Below are 22,473 nucleotides of genomic sequence, written 5' to 3'. Positions count from 1 at the left end.
TATAAATATTAGTAACAAGTTGTGTAGCTATGAAAGTGTTGTAGCAAGCGTAAGAACTGGTGCTGCCGGTGGAGAGGTCTCTCGCTAATTTGGAACAAGGTGCACTTTTATTTTTATTTTAAAGTCCACAACCAGTTTTGTCCCACAAGGACATTAGAAAGTGGTACATGAAAAGTGTCCTAAGAGAACATAGGGTAGGTTCTGTGTTCTCTCACAACCTCTGACAGCAAACCGTTGGATAGTGATCTTGAGGGTTTAAAATAAAAATAAGAGTGCATCTAGTAATGGCATTTGCTCCAGCTGCTGTACAAGAAAGTTATCAGTAATGCGAAAGCCAATTAGTCTACAGCGAAAAATGGGTTATAAGTACAATAGTTACAGGATCCAAGAAGAAACTGTAAGCATGGGAGACAAAGATAGAAGTGCTCAAGTAAAAAAAAAAAAAAAAAAAAAAAAAAAGGTGGGTAGCTCTGATGCATTTTTTCGCATTTAATGTTTTAAAATTCAGGGTAAAGGATACAAGCGATAATATTCGCTGGTGTAGTATGTAGCCCCCTTGTCAGCGATGAACTACAAGGACAGTCGAGTGAAATGAACAATCTACAGAATGCAAAATTTGAATTGAGAGTAAACAAAAAGGAAAAGTAATGAACAGGTGGGTAGCTCTGATGCATTTTTCCGCATTTAATGTTTTAAAATTCAGGGTAAAGGATACCAGCGATAATATTCGCTGGTGTAGTATGTAGCCCCCTTGTCAGCGATGAACTACAAGGACAGTCGAGTGAAATGAACAATCTACAGAATGCAAAATTTGAATTGAGAGTAAACAAAAAGGAAAAGTAATGAACAGGAGTAGAGGTGAGATTAGCAACAAAAGTTAACATCGAAACTGAAGACCACGTAGTAACCGAAGTGAAGGAATTCTGCTATCCTAAAACCAAATGGCTTATGAATCTAGGAGGACCTAACTAGCGAGTTCTGATGCTGCCACATTATGATTGGTTGTTTCTTTTTAATGCCCTGTAAAGTACTGGGATGTTATCAGCTGTTTTGTTTTACTATTCTGGTACTGGAAATGGACCATGGTCTGCGGGAACACAAAAAAGAGAATTTATTCATATGAAAGGCGTTGTTACAGGACTAGGCTGAAAGTTAAATGAAATGATAAGAAATGAGGTGGTTTCACACAGAATCGGTCAGGAAATATCTGGAAACAGTAACTATAATGCTCTACAGAATTAAAGGATCACTTTTTGAAAACACCGTAATTCTCTCCATTACAACGCGTAAGTTTGAAATGAAGGTCAAAGGTGCCTACAACCGTCCCACGTAACCACGTAATGGTGCAAATAAGTAGGATCCTACGATGTCACCCTCGGTCTCAAAGCTAGGCGTCGACACATGAAGAAAACAGATCAGAGCTCAGAAGTTCATGTAAGGTGTAAAGTGTGTTAATGATGTCACGTTGGCACCAACTTTCACCACAGTTCTGCCCAGTGCCACTGTGGGAGTCTCATACGATAGGAAGGATGTCACAGCAACTCTTATCCACGTTTTACCTCTAATGTGACCCGTCTGCGGTGGAAATCAGTACCTGCAATACCTGGACACCCAGAGTTTAAATCACGTGTTATTTTGTTTTTTGTTTTTACTGTGAGTGGCTGAGGGAAAAAATTTCAGACGCACTGAAGCTCAGAATCGAAACGAAATGCCTCAGGGGGCGGCATAATGTGTGGGAATCAGCGTCCCAAGGAAAGAGGTGGTTTCATTGACCCCTTTACTCCACTCGTTGAGGCCTTTTCGTTCTGATTCTGAACGGTGGTGTGTTTCAAATGTTTTACTCGGTCACTCATAAGAAACCCGCTAGATTTCAACGCTGGGCGTCGCGCTTCCGACTTATATCGCAGAGGCGTCAAAAGATGAGGTGGCATGTGAGTAAGAGGGGCTGTGACATCCTTCGTATCGTGTGACTCGTTCGCAGTGGTATTGGGCAGAACTGCGTTGAATCTTGGTGCCAATTCTCTCTCTCTCTTTTTCGTTTTTCTTTTTTTTCCCGATACGAATTCCTCTCCGGTGCCAACCTCTGGATCTCAGATTAGCACTTGCAACCTATGTCCTCAGATATTTTCTGGATGTATTCCAATCTCATCCTTTGCAGTTTTTGGCTCTTTGCTACCATGGAAGTCATTCACTGATGTCTTAAAAATGTACTATCGTCTTCTCCCTTCTCCTTGTAAGTGTTTTCCACGTATTCCTTTCCTCTCTGATTCTGCGCAGAACCTCCTTGTTCCTTACATTATGAGTCCACCTAATTTTCAGCATTCGTCTAATCTCAAATGATTCGATTCCCTTTTGTTCCGGTTTTCCCACAGTCCACGTTACGCTAGCATACAATGCTGTACTCCAGAAGTATATTCTCAGAAATTTCATCCTCAAATTAAGGCCTATGTTTGATAGTAGTAGACTTCTCTTCGCCGGGAATCCCCTTTTGCCAGTGATAGTCTGCTTCTAATGTTCTCCTTGTTCCGTCCGTCATTGGTTATTTTACTGCGTAGGTAGCAGAATTCCTTCACTTCATCTACTTTGTGACCACCACTCCTTATGTTAAGTTTCTCGCTGTTTTCATTTCTGCTGCTTCACATTATTTTTGTCTTTCTTCGTTTTACTTTCAGTCCATATTCTATACGCGTTAGATTGTTCATTCCATTCAGCAGATCATGTAATCCTTCTTCCCTTTCACTCAGGATAGCAAAGTCATCAGCGAATCGTATCACTAACACCATTTCACTCTGAATTTTAATTCCATTCCAGAACCTTTCTTTTATTTCCTCATTGCTTCTTCGATGTAAAGATTGAATAGTAGAGGCGAAAGACTACGTCCATGTCTTAAACCCTTTTTAATTCGAGCACTTCATTCTTGGTCGTCGACTCTTATTATTCCCTCTTGGCTCTTGTACATGTTGTATATTACTCGTCTAATCCTATACCTTCCCCCTATTTGTTCCAGGTCGACAAATCCTATGAACGTGTCTCGATTTTTTTTTTTGTCTTGCTTCCACTATTAACCGCAACGTCAGATTTCTCTCTGGTGCCTTTAACTTTTCTAAAGCCAAACTGATCGTCATCTAACACATCCTCAATTTTCTTTTCCATTCTTCTGCAGATTATACTTGTCAGCACCAACTATACAGCTGTACAACTGATTGAGCGGTAATCATCACTCTTGACAGCTCTTGCAGTCTTCGAAACTGTGTGGATGATATTTTTCCGAAAGTCAAATGGTATTTCGTCAGACTCATACATTCTACACACCATCGTGAATAGTCGTTTTATTGCCACTACCCCCAATGATTTTAGAAATTCTGACGGAATGTTATTTATCCCATCTGCCTTATTTGATCTTTAGTCCTCCAAAGGTCTTGTAAATTCTGATTCTAATCCTAGATCCTCTATCCCTTCTAAATCGACTCATGTGTCTTCTTCTTTCACATCAAACAAATCTGCCCCCTCATAGAGACTTTCAGTGTATACTTTCCACCTTTCCACTCTCTCCTCTGCATTTAACAGTGTGATTCCCATTGCACTCTTAATGTTACCACCCTTGTTTTTAATGTCACCGAAAGTTGTTTTGACTTTCCTGTATGCTGAGTTTGTCCTTCCGACAATCATTTCTTTTTCGGTGTCTTCACATTTTTCCTGTAGCCATTTCGTCTTAGCTTTCCTGCACTTCCTATTTATTTGATTCCTCAGCGACTTGTATTTCTCTATTCCTGAGTTTTCCGGAACATTTTTGTACTTCTTCCTTTCATCAATCAATTGAAGTATTTCTTCTGTTACCCATGGTTTCTTCGCAGTTACCTTCATTGTTCCTATGTTTTCCTACCCAAGTTCTGTGATGGCCCTTTTTAGAGGTGTCCATTCCTCTTCAACTGTTCTGCCTACTGAGCTATTCCTTATTGCTGTATCAATAGCCTTAGAGAACTTGAACCGTATCACGTCATTCCTTAGTACTTACGTATCCCACTTCTTCGCGTATTGATTCTTCCTGACTAATGTCTTAAACTTCATTCTACTCTTCATCACAATTATATTGTGATCTGAGTCTATGTCTGCTCCTGGGTATGCCTTACAATCAAGTATCTGATTTCGGAATCTCTATAGGACCATGATGTAATCTAATTGAATCTTTTTCCAAGTACACCTCCTCCTCTTGTGATTCTTGAACAGAGTATTCGCTATTACCAGCTGAAATTTATTACGGGACTCAATTAGTTTTTCTCCTCTCTCATTCCTTGTCCCAAGCCCATATTATCCTGTAAGTGCTTATTCTACTCCTTCCCCTAAAACTGCACTCCAGCCCCCATGACTATTAGATTTTCATCTACCTTTACGTGTTATCAATATTCTCATATGCTTTCTCCATCTCTTCATCTTCAGCTTGCAACGTCGGCATGTATGCTTGAACTATTGTTGTCGGTGTTGGTTTACTGTCGATTCTGATAAGAACATCTCTATCACGAAACTGTTCACAGTTACACAATATCTGCCTTACCTTCCTATTCATAACGAATCCTACTCCCATTATACCATTTCCTGCTGCTGTTGACATTACCCTATAATATCTGACCAAAAACCCACGTCTTATTTCCATTTCACTTCACTGACCCTTACTATATTTAGATTGAGCCTTTGCATTTCCCTTTCCACATTTTCTAGTTTCCCTATCAAGTTCAAGCTTCTGACACTCCACGCCCAGATTCATAGAACGTTATCCTTTCGTTGATTATTCCATATTTTTCTCATAGTCAACTCCTCTTTGGCAATACCCTCCCGGAGATCCGAATGGCGGATTATTCGGGAATCTTTTGTCAATGGAGATATGATCATGATTCTTTACAACTACAGGTTCCATGTCCTGCGGGTACACGTTACGTGTCTTTAATGCAGTAGTTTCAATTGCCTTCTGTATCCTCATGCCGCTTACTATTGCTGATTCTTCCGCCTTTAGGGGCGGTTTCCCACCATTATGACAAGAGAGTGGCCTGAATCTCTGTCTGCTCCTCCGTCTCTTTGACAACGCCGTTGGCAGAACGAGGGTGACTCCTTGTTCCGGAAGTCCTCGGTCGCCAATGCTGATTATTAATCAAAATTTAAACAGTTGCAAGATTCGAAACCGCGGCTGAACACTATCCGTTTACGCATTAGCTACCCACAGACCATGGGTGCCAATGCGATTTAGAAGCTCATTTTACTCGTAACGCGAAATTCTAGTCTCTGGTCTTATCTCCGCATGTATCGATCCCTTGTTCTTTCAAGTGTCATCGAGCCCGACGGTGATGTACCTGGGCGCACGCTTTTGTAATATTATAGACAAAGGTTGTAGGCACTTTTCGGGCCACATTTCAATATTTTCGTTGGAATGGGACACAATTATTGGGTTCCGAAAAATTAGTTCTTATTTGTGTTGCGAAGTGTAGAAGACTAGAGTGGGTGACAGAACATGTAGCAAGACAAAGGGAAGTTTTGCCTCAGTCTACAAGTGCGCCTGTGGTGTTGGTGTAGCGCATTTGTTTAATAATCAAATAGTTCCCGTTCTGCGTTTTCGAGTCCCCCTTCCGCTTAAATTTTGAATAAAAGCTATCAGCAATGGCGGACGAACACTTTCGGTATAAGAAGTCACCGTCATTCAGCCAACGGTCTTGTCAAAGAGGACAGAGGAGTGGACAGAGGTTGTGCTTGGGCTGAGAAACTGCCCCTAAAGACGGAAGAATCAGCAACGATCAGCGGCATGAGGCTGCGGGAAGCAATGGAAACCACTGCATTAAAGACACATAATGTGTATCCAAAGTACATATGGTGTGTAATTGGAAAAGTTTCATGATGATCTCTCCACTGGGTAACGACTCTGGACTAATCCCCCTTTCGGAACTCCACAACGGGACTGCCGATGGGGAGGTGACCATGAGAAAAAGACTGAATAACGAAAAAAAAAAGGATAACGTTCTACGATCCGAGGCGCGGACTGTCAGATGTCTGAAGTGGTAGAGAAGCTAGAAAATCTTAAAAGGGAAATGCTAAGGCTCGAAAATGGTATAACGGTAGCAGGATTCATTATGATAGGTGGGTAGTATATCGAATCATATTAATTTTTCATTTTTTTTCATATATGTAAGTATAAACTGAGAATTATAGATACCGCCAAAGGTTAATTAACGAGTTGTTTGTGGCAAGGAAAATGTTTTGATACATTGTTAAATATCTGTAAGAGACATTGTAAGAAATACTCTCTCCAATGTATCTACACAGTTTTGTTCCAAAAAGTGGTAGTGAACGGACGTATGCTAGGAATCGTCGTACCAGCAGTGTAAAAAATGTGTGTTTTAACTGTTGACTAAAAGTATTGTAAAAAGTTATTAAAGAAAGGAACATTTATTCGGACAGTTCAGAGGTCTACTCGTTTCTGTTCATCATTTCACTCTCCGCCGATAGCCTGCATCAAGAGGTTCGGTGCAGACAAAAGGAATTTACGCGATATGTGGAGGAGCGTTCCTGCATCGATATTGTCACAATCAAGACGAAATAAAATGAAATTAATGTGAAGCAGTACGTAATGCAAATTATATTTATTGACCGTGAATTTATTTATATTAAAGGTCTTCTGATATTGGTATCACTTAAAGTTCATCCAGGATTGTACACATACTCACAAATTACCTAAAAAATTTCTTTCAACTATTCTTTCCAGTCAGTTTCTCCAATTATTCAAGCAATTATTAATCCATCTCCAATGCTCTGCATACCTATTCAGTAGGACAGAGAGTGAGTTATTGAGAGCTTTTCTCATCAGTTTAGACATCTAACCAACACCGATAACAATAATTCAGGTATACGTACCGATGTCACAAGAAGAGATAGAGAAAGTATGTGGGCTTCTGAACTGGTAATTCAGTACATCTAATAGTCCTGTGGGAAGTAGTAGAAGAAAGGGTTATGGGAGAGTACGGGCTCGCTACTAGGAATGGGAGAGGACTGCGATTAATTTTCAGCTAGTAATAGCGAATACTCTGTTTAAGAATACAAGGATCAGATGTATACCTGGCAAAGGCCGGGAGATACCGAAAGATTTCAGTTAGATTACATCATGGTCAGGCAGAAATTACGAATACCACATACTGTATTGTAAGGTGTACCCAGGAGTAGATATAGATTCGGAACACAATTTAGCAGTGATGACGAGTAGGCTTTAGTTTAAGAGACTAGTAACGATGAATCAACTCGCAAAGAAGTGGGATACGAAAGTACTAAGAAATGAAAAGATACACTTGAAGTTCAATGAGGCTATAGATACTGCTGTAAGGAAAATCTAAAAGAGCAGTTCAGGTGGAGAGGAATGGACATCTCTCAGCAATCACAGAATTTGGAAAGAAAAAGATGGGTACAAAGGAAGTTAGATGCGAGAAAACCACTGAAAACAGAAGAAATAGTAGATTTTTTTCATGAAGGAAGGAAGTACAAAAGTGTTCAGGAAATTCAGGAAAGCAGAAAACAAGCCACTTAGGAAGAAATAAATAGCAAATGCAGCGAAGCTAAGGTGAAAGAGCTGCATGAAAAATGGGAAGAAATCAGAAAAGAAAGGACTGATTCATCATATAGAAAAGTCAAGACAACCTTCGTTGAAATTAACAACTGAGGACATAGATAGCAATTGCTAATCAGATATGTAGATGTTGGCACAGGAGAGGAATTCGTAGCGAGGCGGATCAAACAAGTCAGAAGGGTGATGACTCAAAGTAGAAAAAAAAAAATAATATGGTGGAGAATAGAGACCATACCTTATTAAGGGACATGTGCATTACATAAATTGGAATATGTACAACAAACAATTACGGATGTTGGATATTTTATTTATGGATTCTTCCGTCTCTTCTTGACAGAAAAATTCCATATTGAGGGTTGAATAACAATTAGGCGGTTTTTTGTTCTACTGATTTTTATTTGTATGAACCAGTTTTCGGCTTACCAGGCCATCTTGAGATACCTACTGGCTATTATTTACAAGGAGCTTGTGTTTTTATGAACCAAACATTCTGGACTAAGATACAACGCACTTACATACGAACTTTCGTTCTGCTATCGTCTTTGGAATTGTCAAACGGGTCGTTTGACTTTTTGATCTGTAAAACTGTTTTTTAACATAAAAAATCACATTTTGTGGTTTGTCAGTACCAATTAGAATTATTTAGAATACACATTATTAGAATTAATTTTTTTTTGTATTTGTTGTGAACAGTTGCATTGGACATTAATCGTTGGTTGTAAAACAGCCATGTTTTCCCTGGCGTTTACATTTTGTTATTAGAAAATTGTGTATTAATATATACCAATCCTTACATTGTTATCGTTGAGTTACAGTTAGGAATGTAAACACATAATGGATATTACATTATATGGGGGCGTGAATTTTTTTATTATTGGGACACTTTGTGGCTAGTAGCAGGTTTAGTTTACTGTGTAAAGTTTAAGAGTGGTGATGTGCTCAGTTGCAATTGGTCATTTACGGCTAAGTGTTTGTTGATTTCAAGTGCTTCTAGTAGGCTGAGTTTTCTGCCTTTGTTGGTTATATTTAGCACTTCTGTGTGTGTTAGATATTTGTGTCCTTCTTTGAGCACATGTTCAGCAAAGGTGAAGTCTGATTTATTTAATCTCCAGCTGCGTTAATGTTCAGTCAGCCTTGTTGATAAGGCCCGGCCCGTTTGCCCAAAGTACCGTTTATTGCAGTCAGTGGAGATTATTTTGTCGACCCCACCATACTTATCTTAAGTATGGACTTCCAACCCTCAAGACTTTGGATGTATTTAAAACCATGAGATGAAGAGGTTGGCACAGAAGTGGAAGTCGTAACAGGCCACATGAAACCAGCGTAAAATTCCCTTGCCTCCCCCTCACATACACACACTGATACACACAAAACGGTAATGGCCACTTGTTTTTAGATGCCTAGGTGCTGCACTGAAACAATGAGTACTGAAAAGTGTTTTACAATATATCCTAACGATAGAACTGAGTATTCAGAAGGAATTTCCTGAAGTTATTTGATGTTCTGTCGATGCTGAGTGAAAACAACAGTTTATTGGTATTTGTTTTAGTCATGTATGTGGTCTATTTTGTGGTTACTCGACGTTTATTTAAAAAATAATAACTGAGAAAACTTGTAATAGCTAAGCGAATAATGTGCTTTGTTTATCGTGTGAAGAGTGCTGCAAGTGAGTGCAGTAATGCTCAGAACTGTAAGGGAGTGAAAGATGCGTTAGCGTAGGTCTAGTAAACCACAAAAGTAGATGCGTTGTGATGGTATAGATGGCTTTCAGAAACTATGTAAAGTATACACAGCAGGTGATGAAGAAGTTCGCTTTCTAAAGCCACACTATCCTTTACCTACATTTCGGTGCTTAGATATCCGCATTACAGATGCGCTGGTTTTCGTATACGCTGCAGCAACGCCGTCAAACGGAAATTTTTGGACTGCCTCTTATACTACGAAATTCAGACGAGTTACGTATAATAGACCAAACCAGAATTCTATGGTAACTATTCAATCCTACAAGATTAGGTTGATAGAATCGTTCATACTGGAGTGTTTAACCCAAGGTTGAAAGAAACGGGTTCGCATGGTAAGGGTGGCTGAGAATGAATACACCAGCTATGCAGACTATACTTTGCGATTAACAGCAGAATAATGCAAAGCAGGGTCTGGGTTCAAAATCCAGTCCGGCTTACGTATAATCCATCAAGATACGAAGCGACGACAGTACCACATCTGTAATACGATTAAATATTAAATAAGTATATAAAATGTATAAAATATAATATGTAAATAAATATTGTCAAGCTTTCAAGTTTTAATTTTAATTAAAGCTAGGAAACCAAAGTTTTTAAGTGTCGGAAGAATTACATACGAGCGGCGATTGAAAATCAGCGTATATACGTAGATCTCTGCGGGACTCAGATGCGTGTCTATCACCACCTACACGTAGGCAAGCGGTTAGAATAGTCCTCGAACGGAAACTCTGTGATCGCCTCTTACTGGTACATTGAAATATATTAAGAGCGTATAATTGTTATCCTTCTTTTAGTGACGATAAGGAAGACGTGATGTAACTATGTTAAGGAAGAACATGTTCATAAAAACGAACGAGAAACGTATAACTACAAAGAAGCCACAGTTTTATGAACAGTGTTGCTACTATAGTCTTCTTTTAGTGTTCAACCCTGAGGTTGGTTTGCAGCAGAGCGCTATTCCTCTCTTCTGTCTGCCTTCCTCTTCATTTCCTTGTATGTGTTACATCCAACGTCATTCATGATCTGTTGCATGTATGATATTCTTGGCCGCCCCCACCAATTCCTTCCCTCATTAGCTCCTTCTGCTATTCTTCCAGTGATGTTGTTGGGTCATAGGACGTACCCTAAAAGTTTGTCTCTTCTTGTTTGGATGTGCCTCCACAGAGATCTGGTTCCCTGTACTTTTCTAAGCTACTATAGTAAGTGAGTGAAAATTACAATACCTCCAGAGAGGAACTGATTAAATTTTGAGCAATGTAGTTTCTATAATGCTCAAGTCCAAAATTATACAATCAATCAAATTACAAAGCAAATTCTATCTGAAAAACGTATAACGCAGCGGCCATTAGGTAGAGTGAGCAGTTTCTAATACATTAATAGTTTTTGAATCTGAGTAGATCTTATTGTGCGCATATTTTTCAGCAGTTAATTAAGCAATTAATCTGCTTGTTGACGTCGAAACGACGAACGTCGTAGGGGAAACGAATGTTATGCAAGTTCATTATACATTGACAATGGATGACGACGACGGTCAAAAATGATCTCTTTTGTATAACAGATGACCGTTACCTATATACTGCGTGGAGCTCGAAGAGATAACAAATATTGTAGCTGTGGGTGTGACAAAGAACGCTAAATATACTACTTGTTTTGTTTCACATCGTTTACTGGTACTACAAAACAGATAGTATGAGAGGCTATTAAATATGAAAAAGCAAAGAAAACAAATTTCTTCATAACTGTAATCACAATTTTTAGGTAGCTGATCGGTCTGCATGTTTAAATACTTCGTGGAAGACCAGGGTTCGATTCTCAGCACCGCAGCGTTTGCCGGTAAGAGGATTGTTACTAGAAACAAATTAGTTTTCCAAAGCAACGTCAATTGCTGGATTACGGCTGCGTATCATGCAAGTGTGTGGTGTGTTGGCACTGCAGCTGTCTCAGCCCTCGCAAATACTGTGTTATATTTAATTATCGATGGGTTGAATTCGTGTTTCTATGGAGTAGCGATCTTTAAAGCAATCATTTTTGGGTGACGCATGTTACAGAATCTATCTGATCACAATTAAACGGAAGATGCAGGAAGCTAAAAATATCCCAGCTACCATACCTAAAGGTAGCAAAAAATAAACTGAATACTCTCACACGCACACCTCATTTGTGGCTGAATTTTTGTTTCCTACGTATTTCCTTCAGCACGTCTCAGAGAACAGTTCCTTTGTGAAAAAATGGAACTGAAAACATTCTTTGATTGATCACCGTGATGATACACACTGTTTTGATTAGCGAAGGTGGCCCTGCACCATATTAACTGAAAGTTTAACTTTTAACACAATACCATATTGGAAATGTAAATGAGCGTTTGGCGTCATTGGCCGGGAGGCCCCTTACGGGGCAGGTGCAGCCGCGTTGGTGCAGGTCTTATTACCTCAGACGCCACATTGGGCGACCTGCGCACCTGATAGGGGATGAAATGGTGATGAAGACAACACAACACCCAATCCCTGAGCGGAGAAAATCCCCGACCCAGCTGAGAATCGAACCCGGGCCCCTTAGGATGGCAGGCCGGTACGCTGACCATTCAGCTACCGGGGCGGACCAGTACCTTATTAGAGTGTTGTTATGAATCTGAAAATCTATGATAGGTGAATAGTTACAAAATACCCTGCGAAGGGGTCCCTAATTTCAAAATTAAATACCTCGAAAACTAAGATCGTCAGACGAGTGCAGCGAACGGTAAGTTTAACGTGAAAGCATGCGCAATTTTTTTTAGATGCGTTCCGGAGTTGTTCGAAAAGCTGCAGATGGCACTTGATCGCAATGCGTAGTACCTATAGATAGTGTGCCGCATCTGTGAACGATCAGTTCCACCATTGAAACATGATAGTAGATTAGCGTACAGAAGGAAGAAGTTGAAATCACGTTTTTCATTGATAAAACTTGTTTTTATAGTCTGAAGTACTAAAGGTTAAAACACAGTTCTACGGAAACAGGGCGCTGTTTTCAAAGACCGTTTTATTTTCCAGCCGCTGCGAAAACAATTGGCAAGCTTTTCGGCAGATTCCAATGGACAACCAGTGGGTGTGGCCGTGCGGTTCTAGGCGCTTCAGTCTGGAACCGCGTGACCGCTACGGTCACAGGTTCGAACCCTGCCTCGGGCATGGATGTGTGCGATGTCCTTAGGTTATTTAGGTTTAAGTAGTTCTAAGTTCTAGGGGACTGATGACCACAGATGTTGGGTCCCATAGTGCTCAGACCCATTTGAACGATTTTTTCCAATGGACAAGCAGCGTGGTTGATGATCTAGCAGGAATATTGGTACCAGACAAACTGTAGTTATTCCAGACGGCACAGATTCTGTAAATCTTCAGCAAAATCCAAGGAAATCTGCCAAAGAAATTCGCAGGCGATCACCATCGTCTCTCATGTCATTCAACGTGCATGGCTATGTGGTGTAGACGGCGTCCATCAGAGTTCTCCATAGAAAGAAGTCTAGCGGCGTTATGTCGGGAGTTTTGTGTGGGAACTCTACACTTACACGTCGTCCCATCCACCTCTCAACAAATGTTTCGTCCGTGAAGTGCTGCACGTCCCAGCCGGCCGAAGTGGCCGTGCGGTTAAAGGCGCTGCAGTCTGGAACCGCAAGACCGCTACGGTCGCAGGTTCGAATCCTGCCTCGGGCATGGATGTTTGTGATGTCCTTAGGTTAGTTAGGTTTAACTAGTTCTAAGTTCTAGGGGACTAATGACCTCAGCAGTTGAGTCCCATAGTGCTCAGAGCCATTTTTTTTTTTTGCTGCACGTCCCTATGGTAACACAACGACGCACTATCGTGCTTGGAAGAAAGAAAATAAACGTTCAATTATTGAACAGCCGGTACAATTCCTTGCTGCAACGTGGTAAGGTACTTTACAAAAAAAAAAAAAAAAAAAAAAGTTCAAATGGCTCTGAGCACTATGCGACTTAACATCTGAAGTCATCAGTCCCCTAGAACTTAGAACTACTTAAACCGAACTAACCTAAAGACATCACACACATCCATGCCCGAGGCAGGATTCGAACCTGCGACCGTAGAGGTCGGGTACTTTACACATGTACACATGTCACTGTTCCTTCAAAGAAAAATAACCCTGCAAGTCCCATGACAAATATACCACAATGCACTAATAACACAGGAAGTTCGTTCACCTGTAAAATGGGGAATATCTCTTGCCCAATACATCCAGTTATTGCGATTGATCGTTCCAAATTCGAAGCGCCTGTCAAGATCGTCCTCGTTCATGGTGTGAAGCAATCTGAGAATGTACGGTATCCACTTTGCCAATTTAAAATACGGTAAATATTTGATTTTCTTACATTTGATTCACATGCAGCTCGGCGTATGCACTTCCGCCCCTCTTTCATCCGCTACAGAATTCTCCATGCCACACTGTCTCACATTTAGATCACGCACAATTCCTTCCCTCTCATATCTGTCGTGTAATTTCATTATTGTTACACTTGACGATTGTGCAGTATTAAACTCTGCGTTTCTTTCATGGTTTCACATCTCCATCATCACTTTAAAATCCACTGTCTTTGCTCCAAGGAGAAGCTCCCAGCCATCTTCTTATTTACATGTAGTTAGTGACACCTGAGCCGGCCGCAGTGGCCATGCTGTTCTAGGCGCTACAGTCTGGAATCCCGCGACTGTTACGGTCGCAGGTTCGAATCCTGCCTCGGGCATGGATGTGTGTGATGTCCTTAGGTTAGTTAGGTTTAAGTAGTTCTAAGTTCTAGGGGACTGATGACCAAAGAAGTTAAGTCCCATAGTGCTCAGAGCCATTTGAACCATTTGACACCTGAAAATAAACGAAAGAAAAACAAATAAATGGCCACACGCGCTAGTCACGGGAGCACCATATAATCACAATTGGATCAGTTTATCAGTAATAACCTCTTAATTATTAAAGTTCAAACAGTATAAACCGCTTTGCGGGACACCCAGAATTTTTTACCTTGTTCAGTGTTATATAGTTTTAGCACATGCGTCGGAGAGAGCTGTTGTTATCAAATAAATTTGACACTGTCATATTTCAGTACGTGATCTTTTTGAAACACATTGTTTTATTCACAAATGTCTCGATCCCACTTACCAGATACATGACAGTTCTACTACAATGAGTCTCATCGTAACTAAAACCCCGATATGTTGTTACGGAAGTAACTTGCCAAGGCGTGTTGAAGCACTCGTCGTAATCACAAACTTGTAAAATGTGATCAAGAGGTTTTGTGAATTAAGGAGATGCTATTATGCATAAAAGACTAAGTTCTTATTAAAAGCAGTTGACCTATCAGCTGTCGGTGTGTCTACATATTATCAGTTCCATACGGTAAAGGTCGCCCACGGTGGCCGAGTGGTTCTAGGCGCTCAGTCTGGCACCGCGTGACCGCTAAGGTCGCAGGTTCGAATCCTGCCTCGGGCATGGATGTGTGTGATGTCCTTAGGTTAGTTAGGTTTAAGTAGTTCCAAGTTTAGGGAACTGATGACATCAGATGTTAAGTCCCGTAGTGCTCGGAGCCATTTGAGCCATACGGTAAAGTTCTTCGTAATATCCTTGCTTACGTGTGAGATGATAATGAGAATCAATGGTGATTTGGTTTGGGGTTTACTATTTCATAACCTCGTCTTCAAATAACAAATGTTTTAAAATATAAGAAACAGGTTGACAGGTAATTTCATAATATTGTTTTCCGATCATTGTAAAACTGGCGCTGTCATAGCGATGGCGATTTCTTAGCGCGGAGAGTGAAAAGTGTGAGGACCAGGTTGAGAAGGTTCGTATAATGTTGACTTTTCTGTATTTCCCAAGCAGACCAACTCAAAAATTCCGATCTGAAAGCTGGAAATTAAAGGTATAAAGAAATAGTTGTACCACTGCCTGTTTCATACACACAGTATTTTATTTATGTTTATTTACCACAGATACTCAAAACCTGATCAACAATAAGACCTTAGATCATGAATATTTCAAGAAGAAATCAACTTCTGTATTTCAAGCAGAGAGCCTCTTCAGTTCCGCGTTGTGCCTTCGCCTGTAAGTGCCAGATGGATCGTACTTGCTCTCCAGCGACTTCCACAAGTCTGGCTTCTTGTGGATGAGAAACTTGATCACCTTCTCAGCCTGAGCTTTCTGTGTCTCACTACACTGGCGGCAGTCTGTCTTCAGAGCTTCTGGTAAAGTACCTACAACATTACACACTGAAGTTACTCCACAGCACTTCATCCCCATTAAGGTTATACGACAATAGCTGTGAAATTCTTGGGAAATTCTACCTGCCCTATCGTTCAACACTCTCAAAAGGTCTTTAAGCCTGAGGCACCCACAAACGGAAAAAACGTAGTTAGTGGTATCGAAAAATGAAAAGTAATATTGTACTAAATCATGTTGTTCGATATCAAGGCAGCAAGACACAAGAACAGGAAGGATCTGACAGGGGACGGGAAATGTCCATATAAAGAGGCCGGCTAGAATTGTGGTGAGGATTTGTTTTCCTTCTTTTTCCACAATTTTCTAATTGAATTCATTCAAAATGATTACTACATGTAAATAACGTACTTTTAAACGCTCTGTTAAACAGAAGGCTGGAAGAAATCAGCACCTCCAGTTAGAGGCGGAAAGCTGACGGGGTTAAAACATCATACACGTTCCAGACACATTAATGTAACCATCACTTATTTTCGGTGTCAGTGTACAATGACCATTCACAGACAGCAGGTGGCAGCACTGGCAGTAGAGGATATATAAAACGCGTGGGGTGTGACGCGGAAAACGGCACAGCCGTTGTCGTAATGGGGAAAAGGAGCGATTTATCTGACACCCAACAGGGTAAGATCATTGGCTTTCCGGCCAAGAGTGGAAGAATTTTGGAAACGGCAAAGTTTGTAAAGTGCTCATGTGCCGCCGTAGTTAAAGTATGCCGCGTTTGGTTCAAATGGTTCAAATGGCTCTAAGCACTATGGGACTTAACATCTGAGGTCATCAGTCCCCTAGAACTTAGAACTAATTAAACCTAACTAACCTAAGGACATCACATACATCCATGTCCGAGGCAGGGTTCGAACCTGCGACCGTAGCGGTCGCGCGGTTCCAGACTGAAGCGCCTATAACCGCTAGGCCACACTGGCCGGCAGCCGCGTTTGGCAAAATGGCGCTATTCAGAATCGGTACCGAGGCAATTGTGGCGCGCTACAATACGTAAGGGGGGGGGGGGGGTGAACGAAGTTGCAGAGATACGTACAGACGAATAGACATCAAACTATTAAACAACAGACCGCCCCAGATGAACCAAGGGCCTAGCAACAGTGTCTTCGCCGGCCGCGGTGACCGAGCGGTTCTAGGAGCTTCAGTCCGGAACCGCACTGCTGCTACCGTTCGAATCCTGCCTCGGGCAGGGCTGTGTGTGATGTCCTTACGTTAGTTAGGTTTAAGTAGTTCTACGTTCTAGGGGACTGATGACCTTAGATGTTAAGTATCATAGTGCTCAGAGTCAACAGTGTCTTCTCAACGAACGTTCAGGAACTTTGCTGCGTATGGGAAGACACCTGGTTCATGCATCCATGCCGACTAATTTTCACTGGGCCGAAGGCTGGACATTGCACGCCAGTACACAACTGGACGTTCACTGAGTGGCAAGAGGTGAAAAACGTTTCCATCGGGCAGATGGCAGTTGGTGTGTGTGGCGTGAAACGTTTTAAAGCAAACACGATGCAACAATCTTTGGCAGGGTCCAGGTCGAAGAAGGGCGCGTTATGGCCTAGGGAAAATTTTCGTGGCATCCCATGAGTGAACTTATTATTCTCGAGGGCTCACTGGATCAACACAAGTAAGTGTCTGTCAGCGGGGACTGCGTCCACGCCAGGACACAGTTTGGTTTTATACGGCCCGATGGTATCTTCCAGCAGGACAATGCAATGTGTCACACAGTGAGCGCACGTGGTCCTAAGAGCAGGATGACTTTATCGTATCCTCCTGGCCACAAAACTGCCCGGATTTAAACCCAGTCAAGAATCTGCGGGACCACCTCGATCGGGATTTTCGTGCCATGGATCCCCAACCAAGAAACCTAGCGCAATTTGCCATGGCACTGCAGTCGGCAAGGCTCCACGTCGCTGTAGGTACGCGCTACAAAAGGTTATTCAGACTTCAGACGGGTGGTCACATCAGTGTGACTGGACAGTGTATGTTACCACACACTGTTTTTATATTAAAAGATATATTTTAATATAATAGATGAGCTAGTGCGTTGCTGGCTCCAGTTTCCATCGATTCTTTTCGTCGTTGAGTCGACTTCGTTGCATATTTATCTTCGTCACATCTTTGGTGGCGGGGGATTTTAACTGGAGTGCGCGCGCTCTGCTGGGGGCTGGTGTGCGGGTATCCGCGGTGTGAGGTGGAGTGACGTGGGGCTGTGCTTGTATGCAGCACGGCGAGAGGCTGAGTCGGCATGACGAAGGAGTGTGACCAGCCGCTATTGCGATTTTAACCGTTACAAGGCAAATCTTCTGTCCATGGTGATGGGGATTTCCTCGAGGTTGAAAGGACAAGTTCCGTCGAGTTGGTTACAAGTTACACAGGCCGAATGATTTGGAATCGTCGAGTTGCTTCTATGGGTGGTGTTCATATTAACTAAATATTCCAGTGTACGAAAAACCATTTGGAACTGTTCCAGCAGCTTATCACTGAATTTGGTGTCGTCACTTGATACCTTGTCGGCAGTTAAGGAAGTGTAACGACGCCCACCAAACACACACGAAGCATGGCTAAACACATAGTTAGAAGTGTAACTAAGTAGTGCGTAAGTCTGTGTTTGACGTCCCAAGCAGCGCTGAAATATTTTTCGCAGTCTACCTGTTATGTCATTATTTTAATCGGGCCTTTAAATGTGCGCCGAGATTATTCTTGCTATTCTAACTTTTATGACATTAATTTAGTGACGGTTTTAAGTGATTGGCTAACCAAATTTTAAGAACGGCGACTGCCCAAGTAAGTTACGGGGTTAATTCTGTTGGTTTCATTTGTGGAGTATATCATTGAAAGATATTGATAACTAGTTGTGCAGTTAGGATTGTTATCTCATGCCTCAGAATATTCGGGTTACGTTGTTACTGTCCTGTAATTCCATCCTTTCGGTGGAGAGTTATGGTTTCTGAAGCTCAATCGTAGTGCAAAGTTGTGTACCTTTTTATTTCATTTCCTGTCCTATGGATTTCTTGTATTGGTTAAAATCTTTGGTGTGCTCGCGTCCATCATTAACTCTCATGTAGAGTGGATGCGGTTCCCTGTTAAGTTTTTCTTGGGAAGATCTCGTTATAGTCAGGTACTGAAATCATACGAACCTGGTATATGCAAGTAATATTGTTCTAATTAATCTGAAGTTGGCCAAGTAAACTGTAAAAATTTTGGGGTTTGTTGAACTCAGAACATTTAACTGGGATACTTATGTTAGTTATATTTTACGAGCATGCTTTTATGAATATTGTGTTTGAATTATGAGAAGTTGGGCAAGGAAGCTTTAAAACATTACTGCCTGTTGAACACTGGGTTGGTTAGGTCAGCCATATTTATCTTAATAACGGTTTTATGAATAGTGTTCTCATTTAATGAAAAGTTGCCCGAGTAAACCTTATAAATATTGATGTTGGCGGAACTCAGAACTTTTATCTGAGCTAGTTAAGGCAGTCATATTTTACGAAGGATAATTTTCTGAATATTGTTTTTAATTTATGAAAAGTTGACCAAAGAAGCCTTAAAACATTACTGACTGTTGAATTCCGAACTTGGATCTGATGAAAAGGTAGATAAAAGAGCTTCCATGTAAGTGATGAAGTAGGTGTGATTTGTCAGTCATATTGAATTAATTATGGGTCCATGGACATGGTTTAAATTAATGTAAGTGATTGAAAGAAAACGATATGTGGAAGATATCTTAAGAGATTTTTGTGTTCCATAAGACAAGTTTTGTTGTAATTATGGTTACTGTGAATGTATTATGAGCAATGTGTATGTAATAAGGAAGTGTGTGGCAAGTACAACTGATTTCGATTGTGATTTTGGTGTGTCCTTAGGACTTAAATCTCGTATGTTTTGCACAAGAAAATAGTTTTGACATGAGATTAACATTTCTCGATATCTCAGTGATGAAATGACATTTTCTAAAGTGTGAATAATTTCAACTTCAACTCTCAACTCTATAGAACTGTAACCCATTCTTACTCATCTATCTAATTTCGGAATGAAAATATACATCACCTATTGTCCCACGAAGGATACGAGAAACGGAAGACTAAAAGAGAACAGGTTTGTTGAATGTGTATGAGACTGCATTTATATATATTCTTACCAAATTTGAAGGGAAAAAAACGTGACAAACAGCTGAACGCACTCTCTTTGTTCTTACTTATCCTCCTACAACCACAAGAATCAGTGTATTGCCATTTGACTTACGTTTGAGTTGTTTGCCCTCGGCAGTGCAGGAGACATCGGAATTTGAGACGAGGCACTCGTGGTATCTTCTGAGCAGGCGATCGTTATTCAGCACCTGCTCCACGTCGAAGTTGTCATATTTGTTGTTGTAGGCACAGACAAAGGTCAGCGAGACCAGCAGTACCACAGGAAAGAGACAGCTCTCCATCACGGTGAGTTGTTGGTACGTTGTACAATGCTGTAGCTGTCTGTCTCTTCTTATATACCTTCCGGTGCCAGGGGATAGCGTATCCATCCGACAAGGACTCGCGAAGACATCTCCTTGGCCTGGCGTGTATCGTATAAGGAGTGTGACCTGATTCGCAAGCTTACCTAAACTGTTCTGCTGCTAGGAATGTGCCTGTTTCGTTAGAGGTTCTTGGTAACTACTTCCCCCTAGCCTTGCAACCAACGACCAAAGAATTTCTTTTACCGTTTGTACAATAAAACTCTTCAGTGATGGTGTCTGGATGTCGCTGCAGGTAATATTAGTATTTACAGACAAGCGTCAGGTATAATGTCCCTTATCAATTTTAATTACCTGTTAATAATATATCGCAAAAGTATGTGGGAATTATCATCTTGATGAAAGGTTTACTTTTATCTACATCTATATCTACATCTACATGGATACTCTGCAAATCACATTTAAGTGCCTGGAAGAGGGTTTATCGAACCACCTTCACAATCCTCTATTATTCCAATCTCTCGTATAGCACGCGGAAAGAACGAACACCTATATCTTTCCGTACGAGCTGTGATTTCGCTTATTTTATCGTGGTGATCGTTTCTCACTATGTAGGTCGGTGTCAACAAAATATTTTCGCATTTGGAGGAGAAAGTTGGTGATTGGAATTTCGTGAGAAGATTCCGTCGCAAAGAAAAACGCCTTTCTTTTAATGATGTCCAGCCCAAATCCTTTATCATTTCTGTGACACTCTCTCCCCTATTTCCATATAATACAAAACGTGCTGCTCTTCTTTGAACTTTTTTGTAAAGGAATTTTGGTTTTTAAGATGTACTTCCTGCACAATTGACAATATATTTCTCCTCCTTTTTGTCAGTTAAAGAAGTTTCTATCTATGTGCTACCGTTTTTTTTTTCTTTCGTTAATCTATAAGTACTGAACTTCTTTCATTAATCTATAAGCACCGAAGCCGAGTAATTGCATTCTCTTTCAGTGTGTCGTCTAATACTCTGAAGGTTTTTCGGCCTGTTTCGAAAATTCTTGCCATTATCAAATGGCCATCTGATGGTGGCATTAATTTTTTTTTTAGACTCTTCAGTCTGCTCACTTGTTTGAGGTGGCTTTCCACGGATTTTTTTCATGTGCCAACCTCTTCATCTCCATGTAGCACTTGCAACCTACGATCTCAATTATTTGCTGTATGTATTCCAATCTCTCTTTTCCTCTACAGTTTTTACCCTGTACAGCCCCCTCTAGTATCTTGGAATGTCATTCCGTGATGTCTCAACAGGTGTTCTAATATCCTGTCACTTCTTCTTGTCAGTGTTTCCCATATATTCCATTCCTTGCCGATTCTGCACAGAACCTCCTCATTCCTAACCTTATCAGTCCACCTAATTTTCATCATTTTTCTGTAGCACCACATCCCAAATGCATCGAGTCTCTTCTTTTCCGGTTTTCCCACAGTCCATGTTCCGTTACCATTCAATGCTGTGCTCCTGAAGTACATTCTCAGAAATTCCTTCCTGAAATTACGGCCTGTGTTTGGTATTAGTAGACTTCTCTTGGCCAGGAACGCCCACTTTGTCACCGATGGTCTGCTTTTTACCTCCTCCTTGCTCGGTCTGGTAAGGGTTAAATGGTTCAAATGGTTCTGAGCACTATGGGACTTAACATCTATGGTCATCAGTCCCCTAGAACCTAGAACTACTTAAACCTAACTAACCTAAGGACAGCACACAACATCCAGTCATCACGAGGCAGAGCAAATCCCTGACCCCGCCGGGAATCGAACCCGGGAACCCGGGCGCGGGAAGCGAGAACGCTACCTCACGACCACGATCTGCGGACTGTTATGGGTTATTTTACTGCCTAGATAGCAGAATACCTTAACTTCACCTACCAATCTGATGTTAAGTTTCTCTCTATTCTCATCTCTGCTACTCCTCATTAGTCTTCCTTCGATTTACTCTCAGTCCATATTCTGTACTCATTAGACTGTTTATTCTGTTCAGCCAGCCTGCAATCCTTCATCACTTTCACTCTAGACAGGAATGTCATCAGCGAATCTTATCATTGTTATCCTTTCACCTTAAATTTTAATTCCACTCTTGAACCCCTCTTTAAAATTTTCCTCATTGCTTCTTCGATGTACAAATTGCACAGTATCAGCGAAAGACTTCATCCTCCTGTTACACATTTCTTAATATGAGCATTTCGTTATTGGCCTTCCAGTCTTACTCTTCACTCTTGGCTCTCTTACGTTGTATATTACCCATTTTTGCCTATAACTTACCCCTGTTTCCTCAGAATTTCGAACATTGTCGAACGCTTTTTCCAAGTTGGGACATCCAATTAATGTCTCTTGATTTTTGTTAGCCTTGCTTCTGTTACCAGCCGAACTGCCTCTCTGTTGCCTTTACCGCCTCTAAAACCAAATTGA

At 41.0% G+C, this 22,473-nt stretch overlaps 1 protein-coding gene across 1 annotated transcript; it reads right to left on the bottom strand.

Annotated features, from left to right (window-relative positions):
- Positions 1–15,373: 15,373 nt before the first annotated feature.
- Positions 15,374–20,012, bottom strand: LOC124616451 (ejaculatory bulb-specific protein 3-like). The gene is made up of 2 exons (XM_047144759.1): positions 19,826–20,012; positions 15,374–15,564 (listed from the first exon to the last, which is right to left on the bottom strand). Exons 1-2 carry the CDS (start codon positions 20,010–20,012, stop codon positions 15,374–15,376), a joined length of 378 nt encoding a protein of 125 aa, XP_047000715.1.
- Positions 20,013–22,473: the final 2,461 nt, after the last annotated feature.

The sequence above is a fragment of the Schistocerca americana genome, chromosome 5 (genome assembly GCF_021461395.2).
Source record: "Schistocerca americana isolate TAMUIC-IGC-003095 chromosome 5, iqSchAmer2.1, whole genome shotgun sequence".
In the NCBI taxonomy this organism is placed as follows: domain Eukaryota; kingdom Metazoa; phylum Arthropoda; class Insecta; order Orthoptera; family Acrididae; genus Schistocerca; species Schistocerca americana.
The sequence above is the reverse complement of the archived record's forward strand: the minus strand, read 5'-3'. Positions and strand labels throughout refer to the sequence as shown.

Bases quoted from the DNA above. Each gene is read 5' to 3' on its own strand.
- LOC124616451 (XM_047144759.1), bottom strand. From the start codon at position 20,012: ATGGAGAGCTGTCTCTTTCCTGTGGTACTGCTGGTCTCGCTGACCTTT. The intron at 15,565-19,825 runs GTAAGTCAAATG...GTAATGTTGTAG, and splicing joins CGAGGGCAAACAACTCAAAC to GTACTTTACCAGAAGCTCTG.